Here is a 19,765-nt window from a genome sequence, read left to right on the forward strand (position 1 = left end):
AAATTGAAAAATAAAATATTTCTTTCCTCTACGATAAGTATTGATATTTTTATTATTTTTGTCCGTCCATAATAAATGTGATTTTTATACTTTTAGACATATATTTTTATACTTTTACACTTTTACCCTCATGCACAAAGTATTTCCAAAAAGCTCATTTCACACATTATTTATTAGTTAACTAACAATTCAACTTTCTTTGATGAGACCATTTCTCTATTGGGATTATGATAAAAAAATACCTGAACTTTGAAAAAAGTTGTAATTTTCACATGAATTTTCAATTACGCCAAAAAAATACATGAATTTATATTTTTGTGCTATTTTTACATGAGTTTGAGTTTCGGTGAAATTAGAGCTTAGTCAGCAGTCGAAAGTTCACCTCATGTTGGTCTAACTTCTGATGATAATGAGTATTTAGAAGCTCGAAGGTCTAAGAAGACAAAAATTAATATATTTAATTTAAGGGTTAAGTACCAATTTCCCCCCTATCGATGGCGTCCCTATCGCGTATAGCACCCTATAGTCAGGGTAAGTGTTGCTTACTACCTCAACGTGGCAAAATCGAAGCAAATTCCCCCCCCCCCCCCCCCCCCGCTACTTAACGGACGTTAACGCCGTTAGAAAAAAATATTTTTTCTTCCCTCTCTCTCTCAATTCCGGCCAAATCTCTCTGCGATGCCGGAATCGAACCCAAACTCAACTGCAGCATGTAGTTTTCGGCCAGATCTCCCTCCGCCCTCTACCTCTTCGTCGCCACCTCAATTTAATCACACCGACACACACATCCTCGCAAGCTCACCTATGTTCTCAGTATTTGTGAAATCACAGCAAAAAAAAAAAATAGATCTCCTTCTCAGTTTTGCACCTCCCGTGGATGCTCCAGCGTAGCCTCCATCGTCTGCTTCAGCCGGAGAGCAGCAGCAAAAACCATTCGTCGCTGCCGCACGTTCTCTCCCTCTCTGAGCCGACACTTGCAGCCCTTATTCACCACCACGAACCACCGCGCGGTCCATCTGCGGTTTCGCACCTGTTCTCCACCGACCCCCTCATTCTACCGCTTCAAATCCAATTAATTTGCCAATCAGAGGCCCGTAAAACAGAGTGAATAATGTCTCATCATCCTCTCATCTTGGTGGTGAAAATTTTCCGGCCAAACTCAACTGTAGCATGTGTGTTTGAGGGAGGGAGGAGGTGGCGAATTTGGAGGGTTTCGGTGCGGGAAAGGAGGGGGGAAGCTGCTGGGTTTGGAGCTGGAGGAGAAGAGGGTTTTGATTGTGGCGAAGGCAGAGAAAGGGCGGCGGGAGGAGAAGGGGGTGTTGGAGGAGAAGTTATCGACGGCGATCGACGGTCCTACACCGGAGGAAGATCGCGACGGCAGATTTAGAAAAGGGGACAGACGGATTTTGAGAGAGATAGAGAGATGGGCCCCACCATAAAAAAAATCCTAACGGCGTTAACGTCCGTTAAGTAGCGGAGGGAATTTGCTTCGATTTTGCCACGTTGAGGTAGTAAGCAGCACTTACCCTGACTATAGGGTGCTATACGCGATAGGGACGCCATCGATAGGGGGGAAATTGGTACTTAACCCTTAATTTAATTTTGACTGTCAACTAAACTATAATTTCGTTGAAGGTCAAACTTAGATGAAAATTGCAACAAAAATATAAAATCATGTATTTTTTATCTTAATTAAAAGTTCAGGTGAAAATTGCAACTTTTTTCAATGTTCGTGTATTTTTTTGGCCATAATCCATTCTTTATTTTATCCTTCTTTATTTTATACATATCTCCTAATATTTTCTTAAAATTCATGCCACACCGGAGTTCGTATTTTGTGTGTTAAGTATTGTAGGTAAAAAAAATGAAAAAGTGAATAAAAGAAAAAACTTTTTCCATACAAGAAAAAAAATGCTCAAACTTCACGGGACAACCCAAAAAGGAATACTGCTCAAATTTCACGGGACGAGAAAGTATTAAATAATTAGAAATCCAATTAAATTGAAATGAAATATAGTTTCATTTTTCCTAATTAGATTTGGAATTTGATCATATGTACAAATCTACATTAAATACAACACTGATGAACTTCACCAACTATAGCATCTAAAGCCGAAAATTATATTCGGTAAGGAAAAAAGTTAAACTACTACTTCATTGAAAGCACATTTTTTTATGTTGTGGTTTACTACTACAAAAAGTTGTGAGCCTTCAGACACCATAGAGAACTCTTTTTGAAGGGCATTTCAGTCTTCATCATCAGCTACATTGGCTTCTCCATCGCTCATCTGCATATCAGTTGTCTGATCAGGCTCAGGCTCGGGCTCTGGCTCATGCCGCCTCTGCAATGGCTCTTCATCTTCATCTGATTCTGACAAGGCCCTTCTTCGTCTATTTATGCTTGAAGGTGCATCCTGAGCTCTCAAATGTAAGAAAGTAACACACAAAAAAGAAAACCTAGGAAGAGAGAGAGAGAGAGAGTTACTTGATCATCGTCTACATCAGAATCTTCTAGCCCAGCTGCTGCAAGAAGATCTTGAGGAGCGTCTTCTTTGTCCTCGACATCATTTGTCTGATTATACTGCTCTCTGTTGTCATCATAATCCATCTCCTCTTGATCGTCTGCCTCAGCTTCTGCTTCCTCGGATTCATAGCGTGATTTCTTATCTTTCCTCCTCCGTTTTCCCCCTTTCCTCCTCTTTTTCCCTCCCTCCTCATCTTCAGTCGGTTTCTCTTTCCGCTTTGACGAAGAACTCTTCCATTGTTCCTTTAGGAAATAAAAACGTAAAACCTTCTAACCAACAGAAATTTTGAAGACAGATTTTCTTAGATGAGAAGAATGAATATTGGTGGTGTCATAATTTGGCAACAGCTATAGATTGTTCAAGACAACTTCAACAACTCACAGAATATTTATGATTTTCCGGGGAAAATGCCAAGATAATAATAATGTGCTCCAAATGCTTTTCCTGTTGATAGTAATGTGCTAAAATAGAATTAATGCTAAGAGAAACAATCTAATACCTTGATGCGCTCCAAATGCTTTTCCTGTTGCATGACTTGCTTTAATTCATCCTCCTGCTTTCGTTTCTCCAACTGCATTCATAAGTTGAAGAAATGGAGTAAAATTAAAAGAAAAACAACTTCTAATGGCATCAAAAATCTCAAGAGACAATCACCTGAACTTTTCTCTGTTCTTCTGCCTTTCTGCGGGATTCATCAGCCAACTCCATCTGACGCATGACTTCCAATCTCTGCATGTTCTGCATTTCTTCACGCTCAGCAAGCTCGCAATGGACGTTTGCTGCTTCAAGCAAGTGTTTGCAGTACGCAACATGAGTCTCAATCTTCTTCTCATCAAAACCATGAGAGTGGAGGTTTGAAGCTACAGAGAGCAAGCTGAATACACGAACAGCGTTCTTGAGTTCTGCTACAGTAGCTCGAACCTAGTGCAATGGGGGAACAAATCCATATGTGAGTGGGACACAGAATAAGACTGAATTGCAAACTAGAAAAGTAAAAAATCTATAGATATGATTTTCTATTTAAATCATGACATCTAGATATCGATATGATGTTGCACAGTAATCCATGAAAGATTCATAATGTTCATCAAGCAACTGGACTGAAAGTAGAAGCAACAAACTCGAGTAACAAAGATCGACCCCATATTGTACCAGTGAAGCCTCTTGTAGCTAACGCAAAAACTACAGTAAGACATAATAACCAATAAAATCACTTTAACGAGTTAGATTTCCATTGATTGATATAGGTTGGAGCATCAAACAAACTCACAGCATATTAAACTTCTTGATTTTTGGCAAAACAAGAACCACCCACATAAAAAAAAAAAAGAAAAAAAAAAAGAAAAAGGAAAGAACAGTTAGAAGATTAACCTCATCCACAGTCCTTTTTGTCTTTTGAAGTGTTGATGCAGAGAACTTCTGTAGAGTAACTCCAACATCAAACCTCAATGTATAATTTGAAGGAGCCATGTGGATTGCTCTTAGCAATGTCTTCTTACACTCTTGCCACTGTTCAGCTTCATAATGTGTGCGTGCTAAGTAGAGAAGCACTTGACTATCAGTGTTGTAGAAGAACTTACGCAGACAGTTTTGATACTGCACGGATGAGCATATGAGCATGATTTATTAGAGGGTGAACATTATCTCATGAAAAATCAAGTGAATTTTCTGCATTTTACCATTTTCACTGCCAATGCAAAATTGCCTTGAGCAAAGTGAACATGAGCCACATTGATCCACACATCTGGCATCTGAACATTGAAACTTCCACTTGCAGCTTCTTGAACCTGCCAAAAACAAGAAAATGAGATGAGACACTCGAGCAGATATTTTTCTTTTGGTCGTAAGTATTTAAAGAAAATGCTGCTGACCTGTGTGAAAAGATCCTTAGCTATATCAAATTGACCTTTCTCAGCAAAAACCATACCAGCACCATTTGCTGCGTAGAGATTAGCAGATTGCAGCAGAAGAACCTGACAGAATCAAATGCATAAAGTCAGAAGAACCCTAATGTAAATGAACTGGACAATTGTACATGGATCCAGTTCATTAAGAAAAGGCCCAGAGGCCACCATGAGCATGTGGAATTTATAAAACATAAAGTTCAAGACCAAAATCTAGAAAACAGAAAGAAGAAATAGAATGAAGTGCCTTCCAAACCGACCTTCGTATATAGTTCCTTCGCCTTCTCATAATGTGTAGCTTCCAACTTAGGAGCTCTTTTCTCATTTCGATTTGCTGCAAAGTAGTTCCAATTTCCCTGGAATACACGAAGGTTAGAGCACAAGTTGCTGTACTGCTAGTTGATATTGATAAATACAAGCAAATACAATTTCAAGACCCGCAACATCTCTTATAAGAAAGAAAAGAGATACCATAATCACAGCATTGTAAAAGACAAAAGGCTTTCTGAATGTGTTATGTACCAGACAAACTGCAGCATAAGAATCTTTTGCATCAGTCGAGTCCTTCGCAGTCCGGAATGTTTCTTTTGCCTTGACCCAGTCATCATTCTTAAGTTCCAAGTCTCCAAGCATAAGTAAAGCATCTGGGCACTTCTCATCCACCTTTAGCGCATCACCAATCTATGAACAAAGAGCCTCATTTAATAAAGGGAAAAGACATTGCAGATAACTGCAAGCACATACTTAAGAATACAAAAGAAGGGTTTCCAGAATATAACCAGTTCAAGGCTGACTTGAACATTGTTTCGAGCTTTTGCAATGGCAGCAAGCCTCAAATAAGCATCCGTGTACTCTGGATACTGAAATAATCGAAATACTTGAGACAGATTACAAAGTCCACAAAAGATAACTTGCAGATAAAAAGTTAGAACATAGTCAAACATACAATTCATAGAGATGTAGAGCAGGCTATGAGAAGATAATTAATATATCAGGATCAATCCAAATAGAGAATCGTCATTATTCAACATTCCTTGGACTATTTATCAAATTTCTTCAGCTTCTAAAGCAAATTATTATCAGTTAAAGTCCACAAGAAAGATTTGATGCGTGCTTAGTATCTGATCTACCATTAGTGCATCAAAATTATACAGAAAATAAGGTTCTCAGCATAAGATCACCATTCCTCCAGAGAGAAGCTAAAAGATATCATCAAGACATGTTGAGATATCATGATAATGATACAGAGATTTAAATTACTATGGTATACTATGCAACTTTGAAGGTAAATCGTTTATCACTTTAGTTTCATTTCCTCTTTCCTTGCTAGATCAATTTTTCATTAGTTGAACAGAGGAAAATTTGCTTTAACACTTCAATTCGAACATACACTACATGAACTGAGAATCTGGTTAGGTGCACATATTGAAAAGGAGAAGCGGTGTTCATTTGACATCACAAACATGTTGAATATTGTAAATAGTATAGAACTAGTTAACACTAGATACCAACTTTTTGAAGAGAAGAAATTAATGTCATGATATCCATCGGTATGTGCAGCGACCGGAAATAGTTTATTGATGATACCTTATACATTATCATACGGTAAAAAGTGCTGGCTGATTCAGTGTTATGCAGCTGCTCCAGCACCCGAGCCAGATTAAACAATGCTGAGACTTTATCCCATGGAAGTTCAACAGGTAAGCCTTGCTCTTCGAGTCGTTGAAATAATTGCAAGTCTTTATATTGACGGATAACTGAGCTGGCATCAACAGGATATCGTGTGCTATTAATTAAATTAGCTTGGGCTCTACGATTAGGACTCAGTTGCTCATCATGACTTCGGGCTTCACCATTTGTCTGTGCCTTGGTCAAAATGGATTCTCCTTCAGCATCAAAAAAGTTGCACCATATGCCTTCTCCAAGAGCTTCCCTAAATGCTTCAGCCGCAAGCTGGAAAAGAAAATGCATTTTATCCCAACATAAACAGCTCAATATACATCCCACCACCACTTCCAAAGTGTATCAAACTGGAGTATCCAAGACGGGGTACTAACCTCAAACTCTCCCCTTTCAAAATGGAGCACGCCAATATTGTTAAGCAGCTCTAAAGGTACTTCCTCATTCCCTCTTTTCAGCAGATTACGAGCCTGTAAAAAGCTGCAGACTTAGTGATAAGCCAAGTTCTAAGATTCAATCTATTAATCTGCCTTAAGAGAATGCAGTAAGAGAATTTTATATCATCCACAGAATCCTAAGAAACATCGATATTGCATATAATAGCATCGCTGGTCAATGATTTAAGTTTCCTGATATAAAAAAAATTACTATAAAAAAATTTACATCATTATGTAGCACACACGAGATAAATACCAAATGGATTAAAAACAATAAAGAACTACGTGCACAAAAGGGAACCATATTGAGCAAGGAAGCTGGAGCATTGAATGAAGACAACAGTGAATATACTCTTACAGTAGTAAGCTGACATCAGTAAACTTGGAAGGCACTTACTGTTTTAAAGGTGTCTAAGGCAGCATTAATATCTGTTGAAATTAAGAGGTCACCAAGATCCATAAATGCCTGAAATCATGGCGAATATATGATTAAGAAGCAAATCTCACACAATTTTTGATAATCAGTTCAAAACTCAAGAACGCTCATACTTTATACTTTTGTTAATTTACACTATTATTTTCACTTAGTTTAATCCACTCTGGTAATTGAAGTCTTTCAAATACCAGTTGGAGACTTGCTGACCAAGCTCCTGACAAGATTAGTACTAGGCTACTAGCAAGGATGCCAAGTACTTAGTCCAAGGGACTTAAAGAAGCAGTTGCATCAATTCAAAGTTATACTTATATAGACAAATGACAATAATCTTCAGGTGGTGTACAAACCATTTATAAAAGAATATATAAAACAACATGATCACCTGAGGATCACGGGGATCAATTTTTGTGGCTTTCCTGTATAGTTCTTGGGCCTTCTCGGTCTGCTCAAGCTGAACATGAATGTGTCCAAGGGCCTATGCCAAAAGAAAGAAATTAGTTCATTTTAACAAACCCTGAAGTCATAATAAAATCCAACTCTTACTTTCAATGCATCACAGTTCTCTGGTAGAACCTCCAAGACCTTCTCAAAATTTGTCAAAGAACTTCTTAGATCTCCTAATTTGAGTTGCACCTGCCCCAAACCTATTTCAAGAGAGCACAAAGATCAACTATGGTTGAGGAAAAATAAGTAAAAAACAAAAAAGCTGATTGTATCTCAGAAAGTCAAGCCAAAATGACATATCAATGTGTATGTGAACGGCTATGAGCCTAGAATTAGAACTACAATAAGTATAAAAACTCCCACATATTGTGCAAAAATTCACAAAGCTATCTTACTGACATAATAGCTACATCCAATTCCAGCATAAACATAAACCTATGCTTTAGAAACTATTTCATCTACAGTTTAGGTAAAGGTTTTATGCCTTCTTAATGAACAGAAGGAAATCAAGGAATATCATTGAATAACAGCTGTTTCATAAGAAATTCTATGTTTACAATCTCTTTTTCTTACCCACATTGTATCAGAGGGAATTACTAAATTCCTGGTACAAAAACAGGTTAATCAGCATTTTCTGCCAGATATTCCACTGACATAGCAAAGTGTAATAAAAAGTAGAACACAATAACCTACATACCATAGTAAGGTAATACAAATTCATGTGCACTATTGCTTTCCTTAACAGAGGCCATATAATACATGCCTGCCTTTTCATAGTCGCCCTGAAAACAGATCAGAAAAAAATGATAATGAAAAGGGAACAGTAACAACCAGATATACTTCAACAGGTTGACGTGGTTCACCAATTGCAATATGAGAAACCAAAAGCTTATAGCGATGATACATTGTCTGAATTAGGCCAAAAATAAGTTTTCAACCTAGCACAGATGATACATAGGGAAGCATGAATTAAGAAGCCAACCTTGCTGTGGTAAGAGCGAGCCAGATTGTAGTAAGAATGTGCCTTTGTTGGGCCGTGCATAGTAACAGCAAGCGCAGTTTCAGTCAACTGCTCAACAAGGAAATGTTGACCAGTGAAAAAGAAATGATTTGCAAGATAATTTAGTGACATGGCACAGTATGGATAGATCTCAAAAGCTTGCTGCATCTTTTCCATCCCATGCCTAATATCGACAGCTGCAGACATTCAAGAAGAGATGTGAAGTAAGATTTCCAAAGTACGCCAAAACAAAACTCAAGAGATCATAAAGTGTCGGATGTTTAGAAACAATCATCAGATATTCAAGATGTACACAGGCAGTCCGAATTTCAAGAAATATATACGACAGCTTCTACTATTTACATAATACATAGGATAGTTTCATGTAGAACTATGGCATTGAATGTGAGGACCATTAGCAAAATCAGATTTTACAATAGTACTTTTTGTCACCAGTTGCTAATCGTGACACCAATCTGAAAAATGAAAAATGTAATAGACACTTGCAGGAGGAAAGTGCATATGGATGCACATCCAGGATACTAAAGAAGCTTTGTATGAATAAATTCATCACCAGAGCCTGTTTCTACATGGTAGGCAATTAGAATTCAATTTTAATCATCCCTTGGCAAACAAATGGAGCCTCAATGTTTCTACTCTACATGACCAATCTCCCATGACTCACAAGATTAACAACTATAATGGTCCATCAAATATCAAAATTATCACAATTTTTGAAAAATATGGACAATTGGACATCCTAGACTGACCAAAACTTGCACATCCAGAAGACTAACCTTCATTAGTTTGCAAATCTGAAATTCCAAGTGCAACAAGTGCTTCAACATTATCCGGGTCTAACTGTATTTTGAGAGATGTTGTAAAACCAACCATAATCAACACTAAGTTTAAAAATACGCTGCTATAGGTATAGACAGTTTAGTTGATTCTCTCATGATCAATGACCACTTGCCTGTAGAACACGATGAAATACTTGCTTTGCCTTCTCAAAACGACCCAATTTATAATGGCAAAGAGCTATCCCAACTCTTATAGAGGGAGCCCATGGATAGACTTGTAATGCTCTCTAACAAAAAAAAAACATATAAAGTATTTGTCAGCAATATAAGTAGTTTGAGAATTTAGCTGAAACATCTTGCTTGAAATAGGGAGGCAGAAAGATGAACCTTGTATAACTCAAGTGCTTCAGAATATCGACCGCGGTTAAAGTGAACACAAGCCTGAATAATTAGGAAATATTGTGTTATATGAATGAGACAACCATAAAGTGCCAATAAGCATTGCAACATAGCAGATGCATTCACATCCATACTGAGATGTAAAGATGAATATAACCTGCAGAGACTCAAATGAATAACTAAGCCTATGTTTCCATTTAAGACATGGTTGCATGAATTTAAAAGATGGTAGGGTTGGGAGGAGGGAAAAGACCTCCTCGTTAGTTTTGATTTTTCCCTTTAGGGTGAGGAAAAGGCACCCACTTTCAAAGGAGACTTCAGTGGATTAGATTGTGCAATGAGGCACATCAAAATATAAAAAAAACTGATAGTCTGTATGAATTATGATGATAAAGTAAAATTCCCAAACACCAACAATGACGCACAGAACCGGTGATCATGAGCCAGCCCTAAAACATGTACTCAAGTACCTGGCCAAGAAGAGCTGGAACGTTATCACGATCTCCATCTAATACAATCTTGAATGCATTGAATGCCTGTTCAACATCTCCCTTGGCCAGTAAAAGCTGACCTGCATGGAGTTAAAACACTCAAGTACAAAAACAAATCCAATAAACAGTTGGACAAAAAGCTAAATCACCGCCATCTGAAAAATCGTATAGAAGATTAAAGGAAATAGCCCTGTATTCATCACTAAATAAACCAAGAAACTACTCCACTAGCAAACTTGTAATTATCTTCAAAATATAGACATAATTCACACCATGGTCAAATAACTACCCTCCTACCCTAAGTAGGTGTATTGAGCAGTCATTCTCGATATACCCTTTCTCGTTATTTTAAGTACATTGGTAGGTGATGAATTTTGATTTTTGTTAGGTATTAAAGTTAATATATGTACACAAAAAAGCTATGCACGAGAGAAAACAAACTAACACCAATAATAAAAACAGTTACATTCGTACTACGCTTGTGGAGGCAGGAAACGCTCTAATTAGCACCAAATAACCTTTAGAAGCATAAAGGTTTACCTTTGCCAATCCAGGTTGAAGGTTCATGCATGTCAATCCTTGATGCCTTGTTATAATACTTTGTGGCCTGTATAAAATAGTCTTCCTTTTCTCTATGTTTTGTCTCAATTTTCCCAAGGTAGCTGTAATATGCCCCTAAAGCATTTAGAATTGCAATTCTCTCATATCTTACGTCCGCGTAATATTCATCAATCTCTGCAAACCATTGAGATTTGGCCATTAGTGAATTTACTCCAGGACAAATAATGACAAATCATGTTGATCAAAATACAACATAATTGTTCTTTCATCAAAAGGAAATATCAGAGAATTTTTTTACCAGGACTGGATCCTTCTTCCAATATTTGTTTGAATTGTTCAACCTTTCCTTGTTTGAAGTACTCCCTCTGCAGCCAGTTGATCAAACACATAATAATAGAAATCTAAATCATCCAATGATCAACAACAACAAAATCCTGCTGCCCTAATTTTCATTACACATTCTGTCTATTGCAGTGCATCTGTACATCCTGCTGCCCTAATTTTCAGTTCATGTTCATGTTCATGTTCATATTCAGTCATCCAACATTCAGTTGTAATGTATCACCATTCTTATAGCTTTGTTACAAAAAAATCCTCTAGATTACAGGGGTGCTTTACAAAGACATGTATAGATGACACATTCAATTTATTCCAGCTGGTTTGAGTCCTACTCAATTCCTCTAGCATTTAATTTAAGCCCGTCAATTTCACATTTATCCCATTGCTACTTCTTCTAGGTTACCAAAATGACACTCCATGTATTCAGAACTTTAGTTGAGGTAAAACCTTTTCAGTTCCTCTCTCCAAGCTTCTAACAAGACAAATACTCCTCTCAGCTCATCTACTAAAACAATATTGTACATAGATAACATACATTCAAATATAGCTTTCTGTATGTGTAGACTGATTTCATCGATTATTATTGCAAGGAGGTATTTCTTGAAGTTGACCCCTGATTAGCATTAGCAAAGCCAATTCATCACAAATTTTGTTGACAACTTCTATATATTCCGATTGCCAAAAAATCCCGAAACTGCCACATTCGCATATATGAACCCCAGTGCAAGCACAAAATTCAGCCCTATATTCAAACTTCAATTATATCTTGAAGACACATCCAGTAAGCACCAACAGCTTGCAATGCGAGTTTCATAATAAATTCAAAAAATCCATAACATACCGCGATTATGAGCCAAAGATCAAGCGGCGCTTGCTCGGCCTTCAGAATGTCGAGGATGTCGGTGGCGTCGCGCGGCAGCTGATCGAGAGCCACCCTCACCTCTTCCTCCGAATTCTGCACTGGTATATACACGCAAGCCATAACTTCTGAATCCAAATTTCTCAACCTTCTCTCTCGGCTGGTCTGGAAGAGGCTAGTTCCCCGAAACAACGTCTCTATTGGCCGGAATTGGGACCGGAAGACGGTGGCGCGGCTAGCCCTATTCGAATTTGGGGGTGTTGTAGTTGTAAAATCCGACGTCGGAATTCCGGTGACTGTTTATTTATACGGAGGGCCGAAAAGGCGGGTTCGGACCCAATTATATGAACTTTTTGTTATAAATGTATTCGGCCCATTTAGATGAATACTGCCCATTTCTAAGTTAGTTGTATACGCAAATCCTAGTTTCCGTCGCAACCTTTTTAGCGTTTTTTCAGTATTATTTCGATATTAAAAAAAATTATAATTTTTTTTTCAGAATTAATAAAATTTATAAATTATATAATCTTACAATTTTTCACGCTTGTGCTCGGATTTGACAATTTTGGCATTTGATATCAATGTGCCACGCCAAATTCTCTGTGTTAATGGGCAAAAATGCTCAATTCCTTATATTTTTTTGGAAAAATGCCCTCTCTTATTATACAGGAAAAATTGTACCAAAATACACAAACTTTGTCGAAAATCCATATTTGACGCGAAGTTATGATTTTACATTTTAATACACCAATTTAAGAAGTTGTTCAATTTTGACACATTTTTCATTCCCCCCAAATTAAAATCTGATGTGGCGCCTACGTGTCTCGCCGGCACGCTCCACTCCGTTCGCCGGTGAGTTTGTTCTTCTCCAACTACTGTTCATCGAAAAAAAGAAGCCGACAATTTCACAGTACCCAAGAACACCGAAATTCTGATAATTTCAGCACAAAAAATCAGTCGTCGAGATTTCGATCTAAAAGCTTTTGAAATCGACGGCCATTCTCTCCACCACCAGCCATTCTCTCCAAATCGACGGGAATCTTCCACCAATCTAGAAAAATCTGGGTAATCTGAAATCCTAGCTTTGAAGTTCCCGATCGCCTCTCTATCTCTCTCTCCTGAATCTATTACCATCTCCGTAAAAAATTCACGAAAAATCTCTGGAAAATCTCTGAATCCATTCCGCCACAATCAATCGGACCTCCTCCGCGTGGCATCCACAACAGATTTGAGTTTCTGTTGGATTTGTATACTGTAAAGCAAGAACGTTTTATGCTTGTATACAATGTTTCTTGTTACCACTATCTAATCTTCTATCTGATTGTGTTCATGATTGCACATATATGTCCCTTATCTCTTTATAAGTAGATTATATGGTGTGTTGTAGATCACAGAAGATCATATAATTGGAATAACCTTAAGAGATATAAAATGATCACAGCCGAGATGACTTCAGGACGAGTCATTGGTTTAGGCTGCGGTATAGATGGAAGTAGTTTGTCTTGACTACTTGTCTATACTGGTACGTCATAACGTATTGATAGGACCTCAGTGAGATGTATTCTTTAATCTGACTTAAATGAAGAATCAAATATCTCGTGACTTAATAGAATCTTAATACTAATAAGATTTTAAATATATATGTTGATTCGTATATCACTTTGACTTATTATGGGTGAGAGTTATATAGTAACTTGAGTACTCTGTATCTTGGGTGATAGCGGTCAATATATGATATTTGGTTATCTGTATTAGTACCCGTATCCGGTATATGATAATGACATCCCCTTAATGAGCTCAATAAGGTTTATTGCGTCAAACCCTGCAGGTTAATTAAGTTCAGGCGCAATAATAAGGTTTGAGTGGTACTGCTTAAGGATTACAAAGAGATTAATTAATTTAAGCTGTAATTAATTAATGGATGTCGGATATTTTAAATACGGAGATTTAATAAGTCTAAATACAAGCCCCGACTCATCACCGGCAATAAAGGGGTAAGTCAGTATTGGTTCTCTAATGGAATGAACTAATATTTATAAATTAATTATGGTCTGGGCTGACCATGGAGAATTAATTTATTTGAGGCCCATCTTTATTCCTTGTATCTGGTCCCTGGACTGGCCCAAAGTCTCCTAGCCCTAGAAAGTGGAGAGGACGCCTCTCACTAAGAATCTGGCGCCCCACAGCTTGATTTATTCATTTAAATACAACTGTCTACTCTCAGGAAAAACACACTAATTAATTAGGGTTTTTTGAGAGAGCATAGAGGCGCCAGAAACGTGTAGGCACATCCATCCAACGGTGAAAGCTGAGCGTGATACAGTTCAGAAAATCTGAGCTGGAGTCAGATTTTCGCAGGAAATCAAGTTCTGGCAGTTTCGGGAGAACGGCCATAACTTCCTTCACAGAACTCCGATTCAAGCGAAACAGGCGGCCACGGAAAGCTCTCTCGAAGACGAAGAAGTCGTATTTCTGGGAAAAATACGATTTGAGGACGTTTGAGGCTTCAAACGAAGGCTTGAAGCTGACTGGTCTGTTCAGCTGCGAATTTGACGAATTCTTCAGGTATTTTTAACTCCAACGTGCTGCAATTAAATTCATAGGAGCATGTTAGGATTAATCGTTGTATGATAAATTAATAATAATTCAAGAAACGATCATCGGCCAATTTGACATGTAATAGCCACGTCAGATTTCCCTTCCAGCTGATGCAATACGTTGTTGTTTTCCCTTCCAGCTGGATAAGTGATTGACATGTAATAGCCACGTCAGATTTTTCGATTACCGGAAATTGAAAATGTGTCAAAATTGAACAACTTATTAAATTGGTGTATTAAAATGTAAAATCCTAACTTCGCGTCAAATATGGATTTTCGACAAAGTTTGTGTATTTACATGCAATTTTCCCTATTATACAAGTGAAAATACACCTGTATATATATTTTTTTGGATAAAAACTACATGTGTATATTGATAGAATAGAAGCCCAAAAGAGTCTGGTCGGATGTAAGCATACTCGAACTCGACTTATTAAATATTTAAATGTTCAAACCTCGGCTCGATTCGAGTTTTTTATTTTATTGATTGAGCTCAGCTGGTTACCCAATTATAAAATTTGAACTCGGTTCGAGCTCTATTCGTGTGATACTCGATAATGTTGAATTTGAGCTTGAATCGAAGTTCGGCTCGTTAGATGTTCGTATAAATTATGTTCGAACTCAAGCTCGTTAAAAATTTAGAGAAAATTTGATAAATGTTCAAAATTTTCTATAGATCTTAATTAATATGTTATTAGAGCTTGAGTTCGACTCGTTTAAGGCTCGTGCACTAACTCGATTGAAGCCTCAATATAAGGTTCGTGAACAGGCTCGCGAACAAATGAATCTGAACATGTTTGTGAACTCAACGAGTCGAGTGCCGTCAGGATCGAGCTTGGCTCGATAAAATTATATATCGAACTCAAAATCAAGCTTGAGCTCGGCTTGACTCATTTGCTATCCAATCAAGAGAGAATAAACTCACAAATTTTATATATCAAAAGTTGGATTTTTGTTCAACATGCAAAAGCCTTATATATAAGCAAAACTAAACCCTAATCTAATGAAGGAAACAACGTAAAATAAGAAAACTTAGAAACAAGGAAACAAAAGAAACTTGTTCAGCAAGCTTTGACAATTCTGGCGAGAACGCCAGCTCTGGAAAACGCCCGCTCTGGAAAATGCCCGCTCTGGAAAACGCCACTCTGGAAGCACCAGCTCTGGAACTTAGCTCTGCTCTGGAAGTATGCCAGCTCTGGAACTTAGTTCTGCTTTGGAAGTATACTCTGCTCTGGACTTCAGCTCTGGAAAATATACTCTGCTCTGGCTCAGGAAGTACGCTCTGCTCTGTAAGTCCGCTCTGATCTGGATGTCCGCTCTGCTCTGTAAGTACGCTCTGCACTGGACATCCGCTCTGCTCTGGACTGTTTGCTCTGCTCTAGCAGTCTGGAAGTTTGCTCTGCTCTGGCATTCTTCTCTGCTCTGCTCTGTCATGTCTGCCCTGCTCTGGCATGTCTGCTCTGCTCTGAAGTCATTCTCTACTCTGGCATGTTTGCTCTGCTCTGCCATGTTTGCTCTGCTCTGAAGACATTCTTCTCTGCTCTGCTCTGGCATTCCATTCTGTTCTGCTCTGGCATAACGACTTCAGCTCTGGAATTTCAGGCTCTGGCGAGCTTGACTCTGTTCGGGCTGCATCAGTTGAGTTCGACGAAGAAGGAGTCTGGGACTTCAGCTCTAGCGGTGACTTCACCTACATCCCACATGTAGAAGAACAAAGAGCAGAAGAGCAAGTTGGAGAAGTTCAACAAGAGCCAGTGACTCCACCAGCTTCACCTGTGTCAATCACTGAAAACTCGCCACCATTTTTCTTATATGAAAGAGCCACACAACGAGCAAGGAATTTGAACGAGATATATGAGGATACTGAAAGGTTAGAAAATCTCACCTTATTCTGCCTATTTGCTGATTGTGAGCTTGTTAGCTTTGAAGAAGCAGCAGATAGCAAAAATTGGCGAGTCGCGATGGATGAAGAGATCAAAGCCATAAAGAAGAATGATACGTGGGAGCTCGTGACACTGCCGAAAGGGCACAGGGCCATTGGAGTCAAGTGGGTGTATAAAGTTAAGAAGAATTCCAAAGGTGAAGTGGAAAGATATAAAGCGAGGCTCGTCGTGAAAGGATATAGTCAAAGAGCTGGAATCGATTATGATGAGGTATTTGCTCCAGTCGCTCGCTTAGAAACTATCAGACTAATACTCTCTCTTGCAGCCCAAAATAGATGGAAGATTTATCAAATGGATGTTAAGTCAGCCTTCTTGAATTGATATATAGACAAATTAACAAGTCTATATCAAGCAGCCAATGGGCTACGAGGTGAAAGGGCAAGAAGATAAAGTCTTGAAGTTAAAGAAGGTCCTATACGGACTAAAGCAAGCACCAAGAGCATGAAATAGCAGAATCGATAAGTACGTGGAGGATAATGGTTTCACTAAATGCCCTCATGAAAATTCTTTCTACATGAAAGTCAATGGATGAGATGTCTTAATTGTGTGCTTGTATGTAGATTATTTGATTTTCACAAGAAATAATCCAAAAATGATCGAGGAGTTAAAGAAGGCCATGTCAAAGGAGTTTGAGATGATCGACATTGGGCTGATGGCATACTACCTCGGTGTGGAAGTCAAGCAACTCGAAGATGGGATCTTCATCACACAAGAAGGTTACGCCAAGGAAATTCTCAAGAAATTCAAGATGGATGACTGCAAAGCAATCAACACGCCAGTGGAATGCGGGATAAAATTATCCAAGAACGATGGAGGAGAAAAGGTGGACCCGACATTATTCAAGAGCTTGGTTGGAAGTTTACGGTACTTAACTTGCTCGAGGCTAGACATACTTTATGCCACAGGGCTCGTGAGTCGTTATATGGAAAATCCAACCTCCATCCACTTCAAGGCAGCGAAGAGAATACTACGATATCTCAAAGGTACGCCCGACTATGGCCTATTCTATTCAAATACTGATGATTATAAGCTTGTTGGCTATAGTGATAACGATTGGGCTGGAGATAATGATGATCGCAAGAGTACAAGCGGGTTCGTGTTCTTTATGGGAGACACCGCTTTCACCTGGATGTCCAAGAAGCAACCCATAGCCACGCTGTCAACGTGTGAAGCTGAATATGTGGCTGCCACATCTAGTGTTTGTCATGCAGTTTGGCTACGAAGTTTATTGGAAGAGCTTGGGTGGCCACGAAAGGAGCCAACAACTATTTGTGTGGATAACAAGTTGGCGATCGCCCTATCCAAAAATCCGGTGTTTCATAATCGAAGCAAGCATATTGACACCCGCTTCCACTACATCAGAGAATGCATTGCAAAGGAGGAGGTTCAAGTGGAATATGTGAAATCACAAGATCAAATTGCCGACATCTTCACCAGGCTGCTCAAATACGAAGACTTTATCAAGTTCAGAAGTTTGCTCGGAATGATAAATCAAGTTTAAGGGGGGAGTGTTGGAATATAAAAATAAACTTGATTTTTTATGTGAAGATATTTGTATTAGAAATATCTAGAATCAAGAAAGAAAGAAAGAAAGAGAGAGAGAAAACAATATAGAGAATTCTAGAACCTAAACTAATTAAAATATATGTTGCTTAACCGCTAGATTATTCTAGCAACAACTAAGTCGGTTTAGTAATCGACCTTTGTAGGCTATATATATGTAGTTTGTATCCAAATCAATTAAGAGAGAAAATAATTACAAGAGTTGTGTTAGAAAAATAAAATTCTCTCACTTAAATTTTCTCCAACACACATGTCCACTCATTTACACTTTGCACAAGTCACTTTGCCTCCAAATTAATTAATTCTCCCACATTTATTGATTTTCATATTCCTACATAATATTCGTGCACAATTTTTTCTCAATCTATTATTTTTTATATAGGAGTTTGAGATTTCACGTGTCATGACATAAGTCTATCAAAAAGGAGTTTAAAAACATATGCTCTCTCTGTCCTTGATATCGTTTATACCTTGTGGACGACACGAATTTTAACAAAGTGACACATAATAATGAATATTGTTGTGAGTGGAGTTTGGATTCCACTATTGTTGCGAGTGAAGTTTGTGGCTATAAATGGAAGTAAAAATGATATTGTGGACGGACCAAAATGACAAAAGTGAAAACAACATCGTAGACAGATGGAGTATTATCAGTGAAATACTACGTAAAAACAATGTTAAATGGAATTAATATGTGCTTAAGTAAACCACACGCAAGAGAAAATTTTAATTTGTAATTAAAAGATTGGCTAGTCCATGGAACTTGTGAATAGAAGAGTACCATAATGAGTGTTGTACTAGGCAAGAACATACACATGAACATAAACATTATAAAGCAGTGAAACAACATATTATCTTTGTAACCTAGTTCGGTGAACCACCTACTATGTGAAGATAAATTACAAAATGACTTATACAATAAGACTCCCTCGTATTCCACCTAGTAACTTTCCAAACCTCCACCTACGATGAAATGCTAGCAACGCATGCACCACAGGTTACTTGGATGTGAGTATTGACACCCATCACCCAACCTTTCAATAAACAAGAATAAAATAAAAAACAATCTACTACTCTTTTAGAATTCATGCTCAATAGTGTTACGTCACAACACTCTACTACTAGAACTTATACAATAACTCGTATCAGGAAGAATGACATTGGTGACACGATCGGAATACACCTAGCTAGAATAAACGAAATTCAATATTGTGCGAGATTAATTCAATTCAGCACAAACTCCCTCACATTTCTAAACGAAGGTGAGTCCTCTTATATAGTCTTCAAGCTCTAGATCTTCTCTTGCAGCCCAAGAATGATAATATCCTTATTAAAAATAGATCTTTGACTTATACAAGAATTTTTCTTGTAGATAGAATTCCCTTGTTGAGTAGATCTTCATATCATGTATGATAATTCATATCTTAACTCAATCTAGACCAAGGATGACAGCGTATTTGCTTAATATTCTTTCTTTGTATGAAAAAGAAATCTGTCGTAAATAATAGTTAATGTGCCTTGACATGACTTGTAAAGACACTAGTACCTCATAAAACATCACTAACAAAAAAATTTGTACACAGAAAACAGACACTAGTACATACTTGACAATATACTCTAACAATAATTATTGAAACTATTTATTAATTCGATATAACTATATATTGATCTTTTCATTTGGAAGAATGTATATACATAGAAAAAGAAAACAGCTCAGCTGATTCGGACAGTCATTTGATTATTTAATAATATGATTTTTCTTGTCTGAGATTTAAGTTCAGTAGTAT

At 37.7% G+C, this 19,765-nt stretch overlaps 1 protein-coding gene across 1 annotated transcript; it reads right to left on the reverse strand.

The window, feature by feature from the left end:
• Window positions 1–1,996: 1,996 nt before the first annotated feature.
• LOC131016580 (protein CTR9 homolog) lies at window positions 1,997–12,253 on the reverse strand. Its single transcript, XM_057945290.1, has 24 exons — window positions 11,858–12,253; window positions 10,976–11,042; window positions 10,657–10,851; window positions 10,096–10,196; window positions 9,614–9,667; window positions 9,400–9,513; window positions 9,224–9,287; window positions 8,409–8,623; window positions 8,124–8,208; window positions 7,526–7,626; window positions 7,365–7,457; window positions 6,944–7,012; window positions 6,487–6,579; window positions 6,017–6,382; window positions 5,209–5,289; window positions 4,952–5,110; window positions 4,690–4,785; window positions 4,397–4,498; window positions 4,205–4,312; window positions 3,897–4,121; window positions 3,180–3,446; window positions 3,025–3,096; window positions 2,486–2,767; window positions 1,997–2,414 (listed from the first exon to the last, which is right to left on the reverse strand). The coding sequence occupies exons 1-24, from the start codon at window positions 11,996–11,998 to the stop codon at window positions 2,247–2,249; spliced, it is 3,318 nt and encodes a 1,105-aa protein (XP_057801273.1). The 5' UTR covers window positions 11,999–12,253; the 3' UTR covers window positions 1,997–2,246.
• Between the last annotated feature and the right edge of the window lie 7,512 nt (window positions 12,254–19,765).

The sequence above is a fragment of the Salvia miltiorrhiza genome, chromosome 3 (assembly GCF_028751815.1).
Source record: "Salvia miltiorrhiza cultivar Shanhuang (shh) chromosome 3, IMPLAD_Smil_shh, whole genome shotgun sequence".
Lineage (NCBI taxonomy): Eukaryota > Viridiplantae > Streptophyta > Magnoliopsida > Lamiales > Lamiaceae > Salvia > Salvia miltiorrhiza.

Coding starts and splice junctions, on each gene's coding strand:
- LOC131016580 (XM_057945290.1), bottom strand. CDS start 11,998: ATGGCTTGCGTGTATATACCAGTGCAGAATTCGGAGGAAGAGGTGAGG. Junction 11,043..11,857: donor ATCTTTGGCTCATAATCGCG/GTATGTTATGGA, acceptor AACTGGCTGCAG/AGGGAGTACTTCAAACAAGG. Junction 3,447..3,896: donor CAAAAAGGACTGTGGATGAG/GTTAATCTTCTA, acceptor CCATTGCACTAG/GTTCGAGCTACTGTAGCAGA.